Source organism: Coffea arabica, chromosome 2c (assembly GCF_036785885.1).
Source record: "Coffea arabica cultivar ET-39 chromosome 2c, Coffea Arabica ET-39 HiFi, whole genome shotgun sequence".
NCBI lineage: Eukaryota > Viridiplantae > Streptophyta > Magnoliopsida > Gentianales > Rubiaceae > Coffea > Coffea arabica.
In genome coordinates, this window is record NC_092312.1 from 24,770,464 (window position 1) to 24,792,386 (window position 21,923).

The window sequence follows — 21,923 nt, forward strand, 5'->3', positions numbered from 1 at the left end:
TCTCTATTTCTTGCCTACTAGTTATATTGCTACAATATTAGAAACTTGTTCAAACATCCTTGTCAAATCATACCAGTCACAAAAATGGTGCCAAATTCTTCCTCAATTGCCGACTTTCTGTAATGGACTTTTAATCGGGTTAATTAGACATTAGATTCTATTATTCTAGTTAAATGTAATTTAACTAATTCAGATGCATTTGTTTCCCAAATTTACGTTAGTCATTAGCCCCAACTTCATAGGATCAAGTGGTAATTTCAGTTATCATGATGTAAGCGAAAGGGCCCCAAATCTCTGCCAAAGGAGGTGAGTGAAATTTTTAAAACCTTAAGGGGTATCAGTGCAAGTGGTAAAAACCTGAGAGGAGGTTTGTGAAATTATCCCAAACCCTAAACCCTAAACCCCAGCCTTCTTCTACCCTCCCATTTCTAGCCATAGCCTCCCCGTCACCTGTTTACTCACGTAGAAAAACTAACCCTAAACCAAAATTTCCACTCTTCTTCACTCGCTCTTTCTCCCAAACCATGACAGAAATCGAGCTCTCCCGCTCAGACAAGAAAAAGAAGAAGAACAAACACTCCAAAACCGAACAAGAACCCGAAGAGATCCAGAAAACCCAACAACCTGACGAAAATGCCGACGATTTCTCAATCAAACCCCAGAAATTCACCCCAACAATCGACACCTCCGAGTGGCCAATCCTCTTGAAGAACTACGACCGCCTCAACATCCGAACTGGCCATTACACCCCCATTTCCTCCGGTTTCTCGCCGCTGAAACGCCCCCTGCTGGAGTATATCCGCTACGGAATCTTGAATCTTGACAAACCGGCGAACCCTTCCTCCCATGAGGTCGTGGCGTGGATCAAGCGGATTCTCCGGGTCGAGAAAACTGGTCATTCGGGTACTCTGGATCCCAAAGTTACTGGTAATTTGATTGTTTGTATTGACCGGGCCACCCGGCTGGTTAAATCCCAGCAGGGTGCCGGGAAAGAGTATGTTTGTATTGCTAGATTGCATTCTGCAGTGCCCGATGCTGCCAAGGTGGGAAGGGCACTGGAGACTTTAACTGGGGCTGTTTTTCAACGGCCCCCTTTAATTTCTGCTGTTAAGAGGCAGCTCAGGATAAGGACTATTTATGAAAGTAAGTTATTGGAGTATGATGCTAGTAGACATTTGGTTGTTTTCTGGATTTCGTGCGAGGCGGGGACTTACGTGAGGACCTTGTGTGTTCACTTGGGGCTGTTGTTGGGTGTGGGTGGGCATATGCAGGAGTTGAGGAGGGTGCGGTCGGGGATTTTAGGGGAGAAGGATAATATGGTGACTATGCATGATGTGATGGATGCTCAATGGGTTTATGATAACTATAGGGATGAAAGCTATTTGAGGAGGGTGATTATGCCGTTGGAGGTTGTTTTGACTAGTTACAAGAGGCTTGTGGTGAAGGATTCCGCTGTTAATGCAATTTGTTATGGTGCCAAATTGATGATTCCGGGGTTGTTGAGGTTTGAGAATGATATTGAGGTTGGGGAGGAGGTGGTTTTGATGACTACGAAAGGGGAGGCAATTGCGTTGGGGATTGCTGAGATGACTACTGCAGTTATGGCTACTTGTGATCATGGGGTGGTTGCGAAGATTAAGAGGGTTGTGATGGATAGGGATACCTATCCCAGGAAATGGGGGTTGGGGCCGAGGGCTTCAATGAAGAAAAAGTTGATTGCTGAAGGGAAGTTGGATAAGCATGGAAAACCGACTGAAAATACTCCTGCTGAGTGGTTGAGGAACGTGGTTCTGCCTCCAGGAGGGGATTCTATCGTTGCTGGCCTTGCTGCTGTTGCTTCTGCTGAGCAGCCAGGTGCATTGAATGCTGAGACTGCTGTGGTTGAGGTTGAAAAGAAAAAGAAAAAGAAACATAAGGAGAAGGAAGGTGCTGATGGAGGGGATGATCGCAAACGCAAACATCATGAGGTTGATGATAGCCCTGCCCCTGATGCTGCCAAGAAGATGAAAGTTGAGGGAGCTGAGGAAGTTGAGGAAAAAGAGAAGAAGAAGAAAAAGAAAAAGGATGATGATGATGTTGTATCTGCTGATGGAGAGAAATCAAAGGAAAAGAAGAAAAAGAAAGACAAACAGAAGGAGGATGCTGCATCATCAGATGAGGACAAGTCTGAGAAGAAGAAAAAGAAGAAGAAGCACAAAGATGCAGAGAATGGTGATTCTGTTTTGCCTGTGGCTAATGCAGGAAATGATGACGATACAGAAAAGAGCGAGAAGAAAAAGGAAAAGAAGAAAAAGAAGAATAAGGATGCAGAGCAGGCCTAGCTTGGAAGATCCGGATCGTAGCCCTGAATGAAGTTCAGCTGTGAGATTAGATTATATCTTAGCAGGCTTAGCTTGGAAGATCCCGATCTTAGCCCTGAATGAAGTTGAGCTGTATGATTAGATTATATCTTATCTGCAATTATGTGTATGATTTAGGGATTCTCTTATCTGTTTTCCAGATGTTCAACCTTTAGTATCTTAGTTTGATCTTTGTAATTTTTTTCCTTTTACATGTTTATGTTTATTCAGAGCTTAAATGCTTGAGAACTGGACTGTTTTTGCGGATGAAATTTCAAAAAGCTTTACATAGATTTAGAGTATGCTTATCCTTTTTAATATTTCAGTTTAGCTGACTTTAGATATATGTATGCTACATGGTTCTATTAATGATTGCCTTGTTTTCCCTTGCTGAAATCTTCTGTATTTTTGTTGCTTCTAGTCATCATCTTCCAACAGTTTACATCCTCGTGTAAGCTTGCTCTATTCTGATTATATCATGGATACTGATGCATGTTTCTTCTCAAGTTTGTCTAGTTTATGCTAGGGATGGCGGGCAACCGTCCTGCAGGGGTAGAAATGGGGTCCTGCAGGGGTAGAAATGGGCCGGGGCGGGGACGGGGACGGGGGCGGGGGCAAAATATTTACCCCCGCCTTAAAACGGGGCGGGGGATGGGGCAACATACACCCGCCCCATCGCCCGCCCCGTCCCCCGCATAAAAAAAAATAAATATACACACACATATATATATATATATATATATATATATATATGTATATATATACAAAAGTAACAATACCCCTTATTATCCCCCTCAGTTCCTCCTTCGTTCCCTCCTTCACAGCCACCGCCGTCGCCTTCCATTCCCCTCAGTTCTAATCAATACTCAATTAATCGCAGGCGCAAAGGAGAGATGTGAACTGGAAGGACGCGTGATTACATTACTTAAGGGCATAAAAAAAGTCAGGTGTGCCCATTTCTTTTTGGTGCATTTGAAGTAAGTCGTCTACTATGGCTTAACTTGTTGTAACAGCATTGCTGGCAATGTCATTGTTTTTATTGATGAGGTCCACACACTTATTGGTTCTGGGATAGTAGGACGAGGCAATAAGGGATCTGGTCTTGACATTGCCAATTTATTGAAGCCATCACTTGGACGGAGTGAGTTATAGGTAATATTTCTTCCTTGTTACATGCTTTAGTGTGCATTATGTTACTGGATACTCATTGGTATCCGGACAAGAAATCATGTTACACTGGTATGATCATGGATATTGTAAGCTCATGTTTCTAATCTTAGCTTGGAATTAGTAGCCGAAAGTTTGTAATCTTTCCTCGCGGGGGACCGCGGGGAAAACGGGGCAGGGGAGGGACGGGGGAAGTTATTTGACAACGGGGCAGGCGAAGGATCCTCCGCCCCACCACCCGCCCCATTGCCGCCCCTAGTTTATGCTTTGATATGCCTTTTGAGAGAGCAGGTTTGTACAATTAGTTGTTTCATGTAGCAAATCTCGAATGATGTTTGAATATCCGTTTTGAGGCAAAATCTCACATTGATTTTTTCAAAGCTTGGACTATACATTCTTGGATTAGGTTGGTTAACGGATCGATTATACGCATCTGGACTAATTTGATATGCTGCGTACTTGATTGTCATTAGTTATTGTCTTTTTAGCATCTTTCTTGGATTTAGACATGCACATTCAAGCCATATATATGTATACAGCAATTTTCAAATGGGAATGATCCTTGTGATATTGTTGAGAGAATAAGCTTGTCTGATCATATTCTGTCTTGGAAATACTGTCTGTGACTTGAGTTCTAAACTTGTTTGATTGGTGAAAAGGGTTCTTCTGCAAATGCTTTTTTTTAACATAATTGCTATCTGTTAAAGACAATTTCTTTGAAGTTATTGTCATTACTTCATACTAGCATGAGGTGATTATGTCATCTTTAATACTTATTGCAGGATATGTGAAGCCTCTCAAGCAATCTGCATTTCTCAATTTCTTCTTCTTTGTTATTGCCTTGAAAGAATAGTTGAACTTGTTTTTCTTTTCAGGTCCAATCGATTTTTCATTCTGTAATTTCTTTTTCTTTCTTTCGGTAGGCCATTTGGTGTTCTCAGAAAAAGGTGATTGTCGATGCAAATACTTTCAGGCCTCAGACTCCGAATATCTTACCGAACCTCTTGGGCTCATTACTTGGGCCCACCCATTGAGGAATAATCAATTTTTGGTTTCTGATTTCTTGAAGGGCCCAAACAGAATAAAGTACGTCTTTTTAAGAAGGAAACGAGGAAAGCCAAAAAAAAAAAAAAAAAAAAAAAAAATTATTAATCTCGTCAAGTGACAATTCTTTTTATTTTACATGTGAGTTGAATTAGTGAAATCCACATGACAGTGTCTCATTTAGGTGACCGAATTGGGATTGAAAACTTCCGCAAGTGAGGATTTGAAGCCGGATTGGAAGGGTAGGGGATTTTGGGGGGTGGGGAGGAGACAATTTTCATCTTGTAATCAATAGAGTTGATTAGGTTACCTGTAATCAAGTTAAGAAAGGTGAAGTTTTTTTTCTCCCTATAAAACGACATCTATATTTAATTTAGATACATCTCATACTTTTCTTAAAAGTAATTATCTCAAAATTCTTACATAGAGGACAGAATTTAATATATTTAAATAAGGAAAATGGAGTAAAGGTGTGAACTTTGTAAAGTTAAAGGTGTCAATTTGAAGAATTTTATAAAATTATGGGGAGAGAAAGGAATAAGAGTGAATTTTATATACACTGTCAGTGTATATATTATCACAGTTAGATGGATGACACAGAAACAAATTTTGAATTTCAAATTTAAATTTTACACATATGTCATATATCTAATGGTGATAGTGTATACACTAACAGTGTATATAAAATTAATTTAAGGAATGAACAAGACGCTTTTACAGAATCAAGAGCGGGGCAAGTAAAGTAAAAGTTTGAAAATGTTGCAAACTTTTATGTCTTTAATGAAACTTTGTAAAACTTGATTTGGAGGTGGGAAGAAGGTGGAGGTGGAGGTGGAGGTGGAGGTGGAGGTGGAGGTGGAGGTGGAGGAGAGGGGAGGGGGCAGGCGAACAATTGCCCATCCTCAAGTGTATGTGGCTTCGCCACTAACATTGCCTTTTTCTTTTCTTCCCTTCTTTTAGCACTCCAATGATAAACAATTTATTAGTTTGTTCAACAATACAAATTATCCATTTTGCAGGTTTTTTAGTCTATAGGTGGCAATTAAATTGATAAATCATTTAACATTTTTCATGTTTCGTTTCTTTTAGATGTTTTTGGAAGTCCTACCCATAGTTATTAAACCCAACCCGGGAAGGAACCCGGCGAAGGAGGTGGGTCAACGGGTTACTGGTTGAACCGGTGGGTGAGTGGTTGAACCGGTGGGTCACTACATATATTTAAATATTATATTTTATAATTATTTATATAAGATATATGATATAAATTGTAATAAATAATGCCATAACAAAAGCTCATTTAATTTAATTTGTTATAAAATAATTAATTCATATAAGAATCAATCAAATATAAAGTTATTTATTAATATACCAAACTTCAAGTGTAAAATTTTATCTATATTTAGTGTAATTATCTAGCTTATTTATGAATTTTAAGTGTAAAAATTTATTAAAAATAATATTTGTCTTTAAATGAATTATGTAATATGTTATTTTTGGAATCCATTTTATAACTTATAGAGTTTGGAGGGTAATAAATTTTTATTAAAAGATTCCAAATAAATTTGTTTTAGAGAAAAAAAGATAGAATTGAAAAAACATTTATATATCATACTAAAGCTACTATATTAACATATTTGGAAGTAGTTTGGTGGTAAGCAAGCGGTAGTGTGAGAGCAGAGGTCGGAAGTTTGAGTTCCAACAATAGCAATATAATTTTTCCACAAAATCCGATTAGTGACAAAACCGGCCAAAACCGGCCGGGTTTCCGGTTTAACCCGGTTCGACCGCCGGGTCATTGACAAAGTCAACGGTCTCTTTGCACAAACGATCTGATTCCAAACCCCGCCCGGTCCAATGACCGGTCCACCGGTTTGACCGGTTCGACCGCCGGGCCGGGCCGGGTTTAATAACTATGGTCCTACCTCTCATTGCTTAAAAATAAATAAATAAATAACAAGGCTTTTTAGACAAATTGATATATAACAAAATATTGCATGATAATCAGATATTAAGAATACAAAAAAGGCAAAGTAGTGAAAAAAAAAAAAAGAAGAGAAACTCCAAATTACCATTAAATCAATTGGGGAGAAGAGAAAGGGGGAAAGAAACGAAAAGAAAAGGAAGGATTCACAGAATGGCATGACTGACTTAATCATAGTGAGTTAATTATGTACAGAACATATTATAAAATTGCTCTGCATTGCCAGTTCATCTTGTGAACAAATAGGGAAATTTGACAGTAAATTTGCTCTCAAATGGTCGTTGTTGAATTGATAAGAAACCTAAACTGGTCCTTCATTTATAATTGAACCAAGAAGGAAAAGTTAGGCACTGAAGAAAGAAGAGATGCATGCCAACATTAAAGGCAAGTAGAAGATGAGAATTTTCACAGGTTGAATGTCTCCATTTTATAGATACATTCATTAACTAACTTCATTACCAATTCATTTTCCTTTTACCAAAAAAGAAAGAAATTTAAACAGTCGTCAAGAATTGTTGACTCTGCATCCCCTCTATATGTACTTTTCATTTTGTTAACTTCGCTTCACAAATAGATTTCTCCCTTGACTGATTAATCATAAAAAAAAAAAAATGACTAGTAATTTCTCCATTGTTTTGCTGGCCATAGTGCTTATTGTTTCCAGCAATTCATCCCTTCTCACAGAAGCTAAAAATGGTGGTGTTACATTTGATCTCATTCGCGGTGATTCACCCTTGTACAATCATCCCCTTTTGGATCATTTTCAAAGGTCACAGGTTCTTGCCAATCAGTTTCCATCAACAAAATTATTGGGCAGTTCTACTAACTCATCATATCTTGTCAATGTATCATATGGTACACCACCACTTGAATCCAAAAGCCGTTTTTGACATTAGTAGCGACCTTAGTTGGACCCAGTTATGCCAACCTTGTACTAATTGTCTCCAGCAGAAGTCTTCAACATTTAAGCCTATTCCTTGCAATACAAAAACCTGTCAAGATTCTCCAGGAGCCAAATGTGCAAAACCTTCAAATTCTTGGGAGTATTAGAGCAGCGTATGCTGATGATGAATCTTACACAATCGGTGAGCTTGCAAGTTGCAACAGACACTACTATCACCTTGAGTGGAACTGATGATGGTAAAAAAATCGCATCATTTTGTTTTTGGATGTGGACATGACAATGGTGATGAATGTGGCCCAAAGAGAAAGAGGGGTCTGGCTTGGTTGGATTTGGATCTGGAAAGGTCTCATTGTTTACACGAATGAGTTCTTCAATTCATGGGAAATTTTCGTATTGTTTCAGGGCAAATACTGGTAAACTCAATCTTGGAGACGAGGTTTCAGTTTCAGGTGCTGGGGTGGTTTCAACACCCCTAATTTTACATCCTCGATCATTACACCTTGACACTGGATGCAATTAGTGTTGATGAGACGAGGTTGGAGTATCCTAAAAATGGTTCTCTCCCTTCAACCAACCATATATTATGATTGCTTCAAAGCCAGGCATTTCTCTTTTCCCAACAGATTTCTATCAAGACTTTAATTTGCGTCAGCTGTGGAGACAAAAAAATAAATTCGAAAACCTTTCCTGATCCACTGACACTCTTTACTTTGTGCTGCCCTTCTTTAGAAGGTCTTAGAATCCCCAACATCACCTTACACTTCAGGGATGCAGACTTGGAGTTAAAGACATGGAACCCTTTGTGGTTACCATTAGTTATAGCTATGCCTCTTTTTTGTCTAGCTTTTCGCCCTCATAATGAAGTGAACGTACTAGGCAATGTGCAACAAATTGGTTTTTGGGTAGGACATGACGTTGAAAACAGGAAGATTGTTTCCCATAAGCCTGCGGATTGTGAGGCTGCATGACTTGTTCGACGTGGAAATCAATAATCTTAGGGTTAATTACATTTACCTCCCCTGAGGTTTGACCATATTACCAATCAATCCCTGTAATTTGTCCAAATAACGGTCTCACCCTTTGAATGATCAAACATTTAACAAAAACCCCCTTAATGCCGAAAATGCCCTTATTGAGGCCATGTTGCATTAAAAAAAGAACATATTTTTATTTCATTAATCCTGAAGCAATCCAAAAATTTAGAAAAAAATTTTTGCTTATTATTTTATAAAAACCATATCTTTGCTTCCATAAATAGTTTTGAATCAATAATTATTTTAAATCTTAAAAATGAATATTAAAAATTAGATAAATTGAAAGAAAAATAAAAAAGAAGCAATTATTTTAAATCCACAAGTATGGTTCGAATTTGTGATTTAAGGCATGTTGCGGAGAGCACAAGGCATGTTTCCCTCGATTTGAATCATACTTCAGGAATTAAAATAATTTCTTCTTCTTTTTTTTTTTTATTTTTCTTGGATAGACTCGGGAACAACATACACGCTTCTTCCAACACAACTCTATTTCAGAGAACCTCACCTACTTCAGTCTGCCTGGGATTTTTCCCCAGCGACAGTGTTGCCTTGTTTGGCAACTTGGCACAGGCCAACTTTTGGGTGGAATACGACTTGAAAAACAAAATTCTTTCATTTCAACGTGCTGATTGCATGTTGCCGTTGGATTAAAAAAAAAAAAAAAACGTGCTGATTGCGCTAGTCAATGATGCTTTCAGTAGTTAATATAGAGATGGTTGTATTAGTTTTTTTTTTTTTTTTTTTGTTAAAAACATGTTTATTTAACTAGAAGTAATGAATAATTTCTAACAACGATCCTTGAATTATACCTCGATTCTCAATTTGATCTCTAAAGTCCTTTCTTTGATCTAATTTCATGATTTTTTTGGGTTATTCTTTAATGTTTTTTGCTGCTTACTTGAGTAGTATTATATTAGTTTTGGGTATTGCATTAGTAATTGTCTTTCAAGTGGGACGATTTTTATAGTATGGGGACCAAAGTGTCCCAATTTATAATTTAGGGACCAAATTTAGAATTTGAGGTACTATTAAGGGACGCAAAATGAATTATTCCTTCCCCCTATCTACTCAGTGTTTTAGGTAATACATTTTGCAATCTTCAAAATCCCACGTGGTACAGATAAGAAAAGACTGAAAGAGTTTTAGTATGTTTGTGAAGTTACAATGTCAGCTATACTACCAATAAGTGTAAAAAAGAAAAGAATTAAAAATACAATTAAAAGGTAAGTATTATTACTTAGGATTAATCCATATTTGTTTGAGACCAAATGGGACATGTACGGAAGGGAGAAACTGAAACTTTCACGCACTGCTACATGGCAATAATTTAAGAGGGACATCAAGTGTTAATTTTTTTTAGATTAGAAAAATATGTAGTTAATTCAAGAAAATGTCGCAATTTAGGGGTGCAATAAATGTAAATGTGTGTATTCACACGCTAATTTAAGTTTACGTCATTGTCCTAATTGTAGATCAAACATACACTAGAAATAACGGATATGTAATTAACAATAGATACAATATATCTGAATCATTTTGAATAGTTATGAAAAATACAATAAATTTTCAAATTGTCTTTTGGTTCATGTAGCAGCTTGACTTGGCACACATTTAAGGACATCTCTATGTTTAATGAGGATGCGCTTTTTCGTATAATGAAGCATCCGATGTTTTAGACTAGGCTAGAGTCGGCTTCCCCTTAGACTAGGTTAGAATAGATTATACAAATGTTATCGTTGCGATAAAAAAAAAGTTACCCGATTCTTGTGCTTATATCTTATGCACTTTTATCTGCAATGTTCTTCATCCTTTCCTGATTATTTCATCTTTTACAAATTCCAGAACAGAGATTAGATAGAGACCATTCATATGATTCTAAGTTTGTCTGCTACTACCCACTTGGGCTTAACAGTTTTCTGCTAGAATATTTTGAATTGATACACGAGAAGTCCTTGCAATTCCTGTAGTGCATATAATATTTCTTGCACCTTGGGCTAAATTGTTCCCAAGACTAGTCCAGGCTACAAGAAGTTGATGAAACAAATAGAATAACCTGTATGTTCCCTGCCACTCTCTTCCTAAACACGTTGAGCATGGAGCTGCCAAGCCTGGCACAGAAAAAACTGATCTGTTCTTGATTGGCAGAGTACTTCGACATTTGTAAAGGGCGAATTAACTACACAGTGCAGATCCAAGAATGAACAAAAAATTGTGGTCTAGGCGATTGGGTTCCCAGTCGTGCAACGGACAACTGAAGGATAATTTTAGTTCCAAAACTCATGCCAAGACAGGATAGTAGCTCAATTTGTCTGTTTTTGGAAGATTGGTAAACTCATGCCAAGACAGGATACATTTTGTTAGGACAATGCACGCTCTTTGCAACAAAAGCTAAACTAGTTAAAAGTATGTAATCGCTAATATAAAATGTCAAGATGTCCTCTTAGCTTCTCTGAGTATAGAGCTTCTTCTTTAAGAAAAATCACACCTGAGTAGTTTCAATATGAGATCCCCCCACATTATCTCGACTGTGTTAGTGGTAGTAACAACACTTATTGTATCTTGTTCTACATCCGTGTTTGTCCAAGCCAACAATTATGGTGGCTTTACCGCCGATCTCATCCACCGAGATGCACCGAAATCACCCTTCTATGATCCTCTCTTAACCCCTTCTCAACGGCTAATGAACACTTTTCGTCGTTCATTAGACCGTGCGAATCAGTTCGCATCAGCAAGTGTAATCGTTAGTGGTGGTGAATATCTGATGAAGATATCTTATGGGACGCCACCATTTGAAACACAGGCAGTTGTTAACACTGCTGATGCTTCTACATGGACCCAATGCCTACCTTGCACTCAATGTTCCCAGGAAAAGTTCCCTCGTTTTGATCCACAAAATTCTTCCACATACGAGTCTGTTTCTTGTCATTCAAGAACATGTGACCAATTTTCAAGTTCCATGTGCACGCAGGACAGTTCAGCTTGTGCTTTCTTTGTACTTTATGGAGATGATTCTAACGTTTATGGCGAACTTGCAAGAGAAACTATAACTTTGGAAGGATCTGCTGGGGATAGGGTGTCTTTCCCTGACTTTATTTTCGGATGTGGACAAGGTGGTGACTTTCCTAAGGAGGGATCTGGCATTGTTGGCCTAGGATTCCAGCACCAATCACTGATCTCGCAATTAAATTCCTCGCTAAATGGGAAATTTTCCTATTGTTTTGGTCCATCCAATGATGTCTCCAAGCCTGGAAAAATCGGATTCGGTGACAATCCTGAACTCTTGGGAAGAGAAGGGGTGGTCTCAACGCCGCTACATTTTGATTTCACATACAGCCTGAGACTAGAAGCCATTAGTGTTGCAGATACAAGATTGGAGTATCATTATGATACACCCTCTTCAACATCAGGCAACATTTTCATAGACTCTGGGACACCTTATACTTTTCTTCCACAAGAACTCTACAGTGATTTTAAAGCTGCCATACAACGTGAAATTGGGTCACAGAATATAGTGGTCGACCAAGAACATGACTTTACATTGTGTTACTCATCTCTGCTTGACAGTAATATTCCCAATGTCACGTTACATTTTACAGGTGCAGATTTGAAGTTGAACCCAGAAAACATCTTTGATAGGACCTCATCTTCTCCAGTGTGCCTAGGATTTGCCCCAAATGACATTGGCATACTTGGAAATATAGCACAGGCTAACTCTTGGGTACAATATGACTTGGGAAACAAAATTATCTCCTTTAAGCCAGCTGATTGCACCAAATGAGTCACAATCTACAGAAATTTGGGTACAATATGCTTGGGTTTGATCTGACGGAAAGTATGAATAAGCACCAGTCACGGGTCATGTCCTAAAACATTAGAGGAATCTTGAAATCTGTTTCACTTGTCCAATTTTTCAACGACAATCAAACCCTTTTGAATTAAATGTTCTATGTTAGCATGAGAGGACGATTTTCCTTCTACTTTTCTTCTCTCTCATACTCTAGTACAAGTTCCTTCCTGAACTAGTTCAGATTGTTCTCCAAGGACAGACTTGGTATGAATTGAAAACGTATCATCTAAATTAACAAGAAACCGAGCACACTAAAAAATAAACCGCACAAAAGCGGAGACAGGTAGAACCTTTTGAAGCAAATTGAACATCAAACCTGGTGTGGTGTCATACCTTTGCCTTGACTGATGCAAATATCAAATTCTACAATATAATCAAATTGGAATTGTTCTTATGCTTTTGTTAATTAATCATGACACAAGAGTTGATGAAATCATATAGCAGCTGAATTTCACAAACAGGAGGGTCATGCACTTTACTATGGTTAAAACGATGCACTTTTGACTAAGATTTGAACAACTGCTATCCAACCATATTTTTTTGTAGCATTATCTTTTTAATACTCTGTTCCACATGATATTTTAGTTTCTTCTTCCTCTTAATGGAATTTAATTTTGTTGAAACAATTTCCCCACAATGGAGTTAGTAAATATTCATTGAGTAAAAGACAAGATTATGAGTTTTATGCTACTAGCAATTAGTGTTCGAGTACCTTCGCTGACAACTATAGACTTCAACAAGATAATGGACTACTAGACACTATGACTTTGGTAAGGAAAATATGCTAGCAATTAAGATTGTGAGTTGTCCATTACAATCTTGATTACAATTTAGATGATGGCACAAAACTTCGGCATACCCAGGACAGCTTTCTAGTTCAGCTTGAGATTGGATTTAGCCAAACCTATCCATGCTGGATTGCAAGTACTTGAAAATGTAAATGAAACTAGATTGATTATGTACACCATGTCAAATTGTTACATAATTCAGAAGTAATACAAGGATGATCCATTAGTTCATGAAACGTAAATGAGCATCAAAAACACATATCACCAAGAATGGCGATTACCTCTTCTTACCTTTCTTCGGAAAGGCCTGCAAGCCTCAATGCTGAGATCAACAGCAGCGGCAAGAGCCATAAAAATGGCTGCATCCTCCACACAAGTCACATATCGCATGGCTAGTTGCACCAGGGGCTTGCAACGTTTCCCTTCTCCTTGTACCCTAGAGCTCATAACAAACCCACCATGGACAGGACTTAGTGCAGCAAAATCACCACTGCTTTGTGGACTTGGAACTGGAGTTGCTGCAGCTTTCACCTGTCTATCTGTATCTATGAAGAACTCGCCACCCTTTTCAGCATTAATCAATATCTCTGACATGAGGATCTCCCCACCCTCCTGTCCTTCAGATAAAAGGTGGAAGCGACAGCAGATGGAGTCTCTGATGCCACGTTCACGCCATGCTTCAAGCTTTCCCCATGGCTGCCAGCTCTCAGGCCTGCAAGCATCAGGCCGAACAATCAACCAAGCTCCTGGGTTGGATTTTGCTACCCAGTCACAGCCTGATGAAGGCACAAATGGAGTAGTTATGAAGGCTGCTGCAACAGCTGAGCCAGAGAGATCGTGAATTTTCACCTTCCATCCCTTCCTCTCTCTTCTTTCTACATCCTGATCAGAACTGTCAACTGAATGTGACCAGAAGTTGCTCAGCGGATCTAACTGGGTTACCCTATAAATTCATAACAATTTTCACACATCAAAATATGGGAGAACTAAAATTGCTGTTGTCTGCATTGTCAACTTGTAAAATGATGTCAGAACCACTGAAGTCAAGCAACTGAAGAGTTAAGAGTTCAAACACAGATGACAAGAAAGTCAGCCTTATTGACATGGAATCAATGGTCAATTCTAAACAGAAAAATCCACCATAAAAGATTTGACAGAAACCTGAAAATGTTAGAAAATCGATATTACCTGTCTTGATTAAACTTGCAACTGAAAATACGCTGCTTAAATGTACCCTGAAGCTGAACTATCTGGGGACTTGATCTGGTCTCATCTTCAAACTGAAACACATATCTTGGATCAGGATCTAGCTTCACTCTTAAATGAAGCTCTGCTCCAGGTTTCGCACTACCCTGCTTGCTCTTGCCAATACCTATCCATCCATTGAAAAGTATAATCGGTTTTCCTTCTCCCCATTCAGGACCAACTTCCAACTTAAAAGTTCCAATCTGTTGCCTTTTAATACCAACACCACAATGTGTACCTTTGCGCCCTCTAAAAACAACTATTTCCAGACATGCATGAGATGCGTAGAAACAGCCTGGGGCCAGCAATGCTTTGAGATCAGATTCTTCTAGGTAAAAGCTGGAGGCAACACTCTGAGCATCTGGGGTAACTTCAGGAGAGGATAGAAAGGGAATAGAGGAGGTCTGCACAGGAAAACCACGTAAGCGAATCTCACACACACATGGAGAAGAGAGAGCATTAATTCCAGACTTAGAAGAATTCAGTTCTGTCCCAGGAAGTCGCAAACCCAGTGAACCTATTGACAACCTTATGAAAGCTTGAGGATCCATTTTTGTCACAAGTCCTTCTCCATTGGACAATTCTGTAGCACTGTAGCAGAAAAAACCTGTTATGACAACAAGTATCAGCTAATGATAAGTAGATTGAAGGGCATAAACTAGCTAAATCAACATAGATTACTATGTATTTCGCTTCTTTGCAATAAACCTCATGTTTTAGAGTATTAGTTGTGAACGCTATAATGCTCTTGCGCACCATGAGTGGAAAGGATCTGCTGCAGTTTGTGCCAATTATAAATTGAATTCCAGATTAAATTCCAAAAATTAATAAGTAACTGGATCAAAGAGGAATTCTGCCATAGAATGAGAAGATGCAAGCTTCACATATGATGGGAAATTATAAATTAAATGTTATTTTTTTCAGTAGGTCTAATATAGACCTAGACACCATATTAACATATAGTAAATAATAGACATGAATGAACACGTATCCTCAACTGTGAAGGATTTTGTGTGCGCATGGATTCACAGTATGTCAAAAATACTTTTGGTACTTTTGAGTACTAGCCACAAGGCACATGGTTAGACAAAGGACTTACCGCACATTTATGATACATTAAGCAAAGTAATCAGCTAACAAGAAAAAAAGAATGAGTAGGCTAGAGCCAATTCAGTAATCCTCATTTTGTTTGAAACAAGGAACAATGATATGATTTAGAGATAGAGAGAGAAAGGGGGGAAAGTAAAGTAATCGCTAATACTTAGTGTCAGTAGGGGCCTCAAACCAAACTGTATTTATTTTGTATAGGATATGCCTTTATTCCATTAAGTAACATAGATCAATGGTCTACTGAATTCCAATTTTCATACCCTTCTCAATTGAGCATGACCATGTCTCCCAACCATAACCAACTTAACAATGTGAAATTAAGGGACAGAAAATAAATTGTGGTATCTCAACATTGATCAAGGACTATTAACAATATCAATGGCCATTGTAGCTGAGGCTTTTTGGTTGCCTGACATAAAGGAAAATAAGGTTCTAATATTTGCAGCTTCTGTCTGATCATAGCATAGCAAATAATGACCAAAAATCCAGATCAACAGAAACATCATCAGGAGCAAAAAGCAGAGTTAACCAGCTTTTCAAAACTTAGAACTTTCCAGCACCTGATCTACTGTAAAAGAATGGAAAAATCCTTTCCCGTGAAGAAATTCTCTCCCATCTCACGAAACTATTTCTTTCTACCGGAAGAATAAGGAAAATTTACTCTAAGCAAGATATATGGTATCTTAAACTCAATCATGATCTTGGATATAAGCACTCAATGCTAAATCAAACAAAAAGGGATGAAGGTAAAACCCAAAAAATGCTGATTTTCAGCTCAAAATTAGTAGCCTAGAAAGTCAAACAGTAGCCTAAATTTCTTCACCATTAAATTGCCAGATATAGGATTTGTTCATAAAGTATACATCAGGTGAAAAATTGGTCAGAATTCTGATCCAGTCAATAGAAGAACTCCTGAAAATTCCTCAACTAAAGCAATTCCTATCAGATTGATATCACCTTTATTTCCCGTTTGTGTGACTTTGTTCACAATTAATTAATCCCAGAACTGCCTAATTACTTAATTTCCCTTTACCTCTTTCACATTCCAAATAAATGAACTTAAGAAGTGCATAGCCTTTAGCTTTAATTTACCTAAAAATCAGAAACCCATACAAATGTACCAACTGACAACATCAGTTGTCAACAATGAACTTAAGCCATTAATCAACCATACTAGTCAATACACAAAATCATCCATAAAAGACAAGTCAAAGCCACTTAAAAAAGCAAAATTTGAGGAAAGAACAAAAGAAATATGAAACGAACCTTTGCTATGATGCTTTATCTATCTGCAAAGCAAAACCAAAGCCACTTTTGAAGCTAAGTCCACTGAAAATAGCCCAGAAAGCTGAGAAAATCCTCATAACTTTGTCATTCAATTTTCCAAGAAAATAACCAAAAAGATTGAAACTTTGACACTTATATCACCAAAACGGACTGTATATCCAAAAGGGTCGCTCCCAAGATCCAATTACAATATGAATCAATGATCAAAAGGGTCCTTTAATAGCAATAGCTGCCACCAAAAACTACAGCCTCCTCCAAGCATATCACGTAGACAATGCACAGATCACGAGGAAAGATATACCTATATAAACTACGTACGTATATATACTTTGGAGATTAGCTGTAGCTCTTGACAAACGTTGGTTTCTTTTTCACTGTTCTGCTGCACATATACACACAGTGACGTACACTGTAAATGTGTGTATTTTAAGTGTTTCCTGACAAAGGATTTGGAGAGAAAATGGAGAGCCATTGTTTAAAACGCCACAGGCGGAGAAAGTAAAGGAGTATTATTGATTTTTTAATAATCGGAATATGAAAATGTTATTTTCATATATTTTTAAATCTATAAAGCTCCCAAGAATACTAGTGCTTTTTAAAATTATTTTATTTCTATAATGGCCAAGTAATGTTTTTGGACTAATTTACTTTTACCTCACAATATAATCCCCACTTTCTCCAACTGATAGGAAAGAATATCAATCATGAACCAATCAAAAGAATGCAATTCCCCCCCCCCCCCCCCTGAAAAGGGTACCACAAAATTAGAGGTAAAGGTATAGTATATTCTTGGGTGTTCTTATTACTATTTTTTTCCACGTTAATCAATAAGGGGTCTAAATATTGTGGAGTTGTGAATAAATCACAGTTGAAGAAATTAGAATATTGCGAGCTTGTAAATAATGTGTTAGGACTATGCAAATAACTAAAAATTTGTATGATTTGTGTTTTTTTTTTCAATTAATTTGGACTATACTACTTTATTAGTAGAGTACAAAAGGAAGTAATATTGTCCATCTTAGGATGATAACAAGCAAGAATCTCCTTTAAAAAAAAAGAAAAAAAAATTGGAAGAGGAATATGAGAATAAGTGAATTAGTTGTTAATTACAAACATTCTTTTTAATTATGATATGATATGATGGGATAATAATTTGTTGTTGTGTGTGGAGAAAAGTAATAGGGGATAATGTATATAAATGAGTTAATGTGGGACAGCGATGGGGAAAATTGGATACAGCTGTAACCAACGATTTGTTCACAATGACTCAATGGGAGAAATGAGAATCGTTCTGTAGACCCGCTTGTTGGGGTTGGAACTTGGAAGGATGAGGGCTGACTCCATCAACGCAACTGCCTATTTATTTTATTACAATTTACAAATAAAATTTGGATAAATTACAAATAACCATCTTGTAATTTCATTTATTATCAAAGGACCCTCTTAATGTTTTAAAACATTCACTTCACCGTGCTATGATTTTATGTAAAATAAAAATCTGGCGAAAAACAGCTTATGTACTGTCGTTAGCTGAAGCACCAGTACAGTAGCGTCCTTACTTAAATACTAAATCAAGCAACGAGTTAATCACTTTATATAAAATCACAAGGGGATTACGTGGATAAATACAAAAATTAGAAGGATATAGTGGATATTTATATAAAATTATAAGGGGATTAAGTAGATATTATAATTTCATCACACGCGCACTTTTGGAGTGCGTCTCATATAATTCTCATAACTGATCATGCATTCCGTTCATTTTCCACTCTATACAAAAGCAGAGAAAGGTCATATGGCAAGAGTTATCTAGCATTATGCAAAATCAAAGGGGGATTATATATAATTTATCCATAAAATTATATTAATAAATGGGAAAAATAATTCGAACAATTTTTAGTAATATATAGCTATTTATTTATTTTTTTTTGTAATGCTGTTTATTGGAATGTCAACGCCTCAATCTGTGGGGATGGCTACAAGTCCAGCATTCTTCCAAATTTTGTCTATGCCAAATTCATTATTTACCTAACTTTTAGAGCGTATTTACCAAACCTGTGATCCATTTTTCCCCCCTAAACTCTACTCAGGTTTTGAAACAAAGAATTATGTGTTAGACAAATATATATATCGCTCTTTTTATTTTAGTATTCAAATCCCATTTATGCCTACAAAATTATTGATGGAAACCTAATATACGTGAAAAACGTTTGTCGGCTTTCACGCACTGGAATCCTATAGATCACTTGAAAAACGATGGATTTTGAGTGTCTTATTTTATTTTATTTTATTTCTGTGGCTATAAATAGGGGAAAACAAGTAACCATAGATATACCAGCATCTAGATTGGTATCTTTTTTTTCATTTGACCTTCCACGAATTCAAAAAGTTGAAGAATATTTTCATATGTTTGGTTGTAGAGTAATTATTTTGCTCATTATTGGATAGATCGATTACTTAATACTCGGAATTTTGTTTTCTTATATCAGGTTTCGGGTTTTGGATATATATATATATATATATGTGTGTGTGTGTGTGTGCCTCTTACCAAATTATACCGAATTACTTATGCGTAATTAGGAATTACCAAATTCTAATAAATTATTCATCACTCACTTAACCGAATCTTAAGATTGTCATACTTCCCTAGGTTTGTTATACTAAATACATTGTTCACTTATGCATCATTTATGTCTTTTATTTTTTTGTTTGTGATACTAAGGGCTTGCTTGATAGCTCTACTTAATGTTGAAAATTAATTCATTCTGAACTTACTTCCTAATTTTGGCATGTTTGATAACATACATGCCTTACACTTAATGTATTAAACACTGATTAGTTTGTGTATACATTTTTAAGTGAAAATTTTTCATTGTATTTTTTTGAGTTGACTGCGTATGCTGTAATTCTCATACATATTCTCGCATAAAATACACAGTTGTTCTCTTTCTTTTTACATACGCACACACGCATGCAAATATACACTCTCTCGCAGAATATGCACATTTAAACACCGCTTTTAAATTGTTTCATTATTTTTTATCTCTCTCAAACACACATATACACACTTTTCTTTCTCTCTAAATACACAAATAAAGGCCATTTTTTTTACAGATAAAAAAATAATATTCCTGTAATATTTCAATTCAGCACTATAATTCAATTAGTTATCGAATAAATATAACTTAATAATATTTTCAACACTTAATTTTCAGACTTTAAAATTTAGATTTCAGACTTCAGTATTATCAAAATAAGCCATAAAGAATCCATTGTTGTCTCTAAGTGTATTTTTCTTCAGAATTTGGAGAAGTATACACACTTTAACAAAAGATGTCATCAAAACCTTCTGCGTGTATTACTTTACTGGCCGTCAATAGAATACCGGGGTATTCTGGTGTCATAATTGCCTTGCCTGGTCAAAAGAGAATCTTGAAATCAATTGCATTTGATTCTCCAATGAAATTACCGTACTAGTACAATGTTTGAATATCAATAATCTGTTTGATTTTTTTTTTTGAATTTGTGAAGCTTTGCTCAATGATATATTCCACACAAAGTCGAGTTTTGTCAATATAGTTGAAGGCAGAGACTTTGAATTCAAGAAAGAGCATAAAGAAAAGCGTGCAACTTTCTTGCCTTTGGGTAGAAAAAATACAAGAAGGAAAAGTCAGAAAGTGTGGGTTTTGTGGAGAACAATCAATAATGTCACTTGAATCATTGAATCGAATAATAATGTTGATTCACTGTGAGTGACGACGTCTTTATGTGCTTTTTCAACTGGTGTACAATCATGTGAATGCTGCTAATGAGGATTGATGATTAAACGATTTTTAATTCCAATCAACGCAGCTTCTTGGTGTACTGTATGCAGTTTCATCTGATCTTGCGATCAAAGCAACCGGAGAGTTTTTAAAGTTGACCAGATCTCTAACAACTGATGGAAATCATCAGTATAATGATGCATATGAGTGGCTTTGTTCTTGTTCCATAATCATTGGACAGTTCATCTGAAACAATATATACATTTAACAACTAAACTTCGATGAGATGAGAAAGAGGGTACCTACCAGGTTGATGACTTGAGTGAGTGCACATGTTGGTAATGATAATGACCCATCTCTTAGCTCTAGTAGTGATTAAACAACAATCATGAAATGGAGAGATTTAAGTTGGACAGCTCATGAGCTTCACAATGACATGGAACAAAAGAAAATAAGTGATTGAGCTATTAAGAATTAGGGTTGTAATCGATCCAAGTCAAGCTCGAGTATTGTTATACTCGAACTCAACTCGACTCATATATATTTAGGCTCGAACTCGATTCGAGCTTGACCGAGTACAAAAAATCGATATTCGAACCTTGATTCGAGGAATTCGCTTTAAGCTCGAGACTCGACTCGATAAGGCTCGACGTTTAGTCAAGCCTTATCAAGTCGAGCCTAATCAAGTTTTTTGACTAGACTCGACCTTTAGTCTTCCCTTTTTTAGACATTTTTTCTTTTTAGGTCTTTTTACAATTACATTATTACTTTTTTGCCATTATGAAATTTTATTATAAAGAAGAGTTTATTGTAAATTCCGTAAAACTTATACCTATAATGATTATTTTATAATTATAATACATATATATTATTTAAATACCCCAGGCTCGATGAGTAGCTAGACAAGTTTCAAGGCTCAAAATATTGGCTCGAAACTCGACTCGAATGACAATCGAGTAGCTCGAGACTCGGCTTGAACTCGGTTAGCCGTTGACCGAACTACTCGATTATGACTCGGCTCGCGTACATCCCTGTTAAGAATTAGAAGTTCTGGATTCAAGTCCTCCTTCTCGTTTCCCGCTTCTTAAATAATTAAAAATTGAAAATTTATGGCTTAAATAACATCAAAAGGATAGTTTGAGATCGCGTTTTACTTGATATTAGTTGGTTGGCTCTAGCTTTACTAAATCAAATACTTATTTCCACCTAATGTCCTTCATAGGGTTTCATACATATTTTTAACTTATTCAAGTGATTGTGTAATGACGTAAGTAGTATGTCAGTTATCTAAAAAAAGTCTTTACGGAAGGTCAAGAAGAAATTGATAATCCAAAACAAATTATTTGGTCAATATTGATTATCTTAAAATGGAGACCAACTTGGCAGACGGCAGCCTCAAGAAAGGGAAAAAAA

The 21,923-nt window shown here is 36.7% G+C and overlaps 3 protein-coding genes across 4 annotated transcripts; 2 read left to right on the forward strand and 1 right to left on the reverse strand.

Annotated features, from left to right (window-relative positions):
- The first annotated feature begins 420 nt into the window (after positions 1-420).
- Positions 421-2,630, forward strand: LOC113727037 (H/ACA ribonucleoprotein complex subunit 4-like). Its single transcript, XM_027250995.2, has one exon. The coding sequence runs from the start codon at positions 525-527 to the stop codon at positions 2,319-2,321; it is 1,797 nt and encodes a 598-aa protein (XP_027106796.1). The 5' UTR covers positions 421-524; the 3' UTR covers positions 2,322-2,630.
- Positions 2,631-10,969: 8,339 nt separating this feature from the next.
- LOC113724142 (aspartic proteinase CDR1-like) lies at positions 10,970-12,247 on the forward strand. Its single transcript, XM_027247078.2, has one exon. It carries the CDS (start codon positions 10,970-10,972, stop codon positions 12,245-12,247), a length of 1,278 nt encoding a protein of 425 aa, XP_027102879.2.
- A 994-nt stretch (positions 12,248-13,241) lies between these two features.
- LOC113727038 (uncharacterized) lies at positions 13,242-17,224 on the reverse strand. 2 transcript variants are annotated; one of them, XM_027250997.2, is made up of 3 exons: positions 16,726-17,224; positions 14,293-14,940; positions 13,242-14,047 (listed from the first exon to the last, which is right to left on the reverse strand). In XM_027250997.2, the coding sequence occupies exons 2-3, from the start codon at positions 14,898-14,900 to the stop codon at positions 13,366-13,368; spliced, it is 1,290 nt and encodes a 429-aa protein (XP_027106798.1). In that variant the 5' UTR covers positions 14,901-14,940; positions 16,726-17,224; the 3' UTR covers positions 13,242-13,365. The 2 variants fall into 2 exon arrangements, with proteins under 2 accessions (XP_027106798.1, XP_027106797.1); XM_027250996.2 differs by having other exon boundaries at positions 14,293-14,956; positions 16,726-17,223.
- Between the last annotated feature and the right edge of the window lie 4,699 nt (positions 17,225-21,923).

What these genes read in the sequence shown, in the direction of transcription:
- LOC113727037 (XM_027250995.2), top strand. Translation starts at nt 525, where the DNA reads ATGACAGAAATCGAGCTCTCCCGCTCAGACAAGAAAAAGAAGAAGAAC.
- LOC113727038 (XM_027250997.2), bottom strand. Translation starts at nt 14,900, where the DNA reads ATGGATCCTCAAGCTTTCATAAGGTTGTCAATAGGTTCACTGGGTTTG. An exon ending in TGCAAGTTTAATCAAGACAG is followed by an intron (nt 14,048 to 14,292) that starts GTAATATCGATT and finishes ATGAATTTATAG; the next exon opens with GGTAACCCAGTTAGATCCGC.
- LOC113724142 (XM_027247078.2), top strand. Translation starts at nt 10,970, where the DNA reads ATGAGATCCCCCCACATTATCTCGACTGTGTTAGTGGTAGTAACAACA.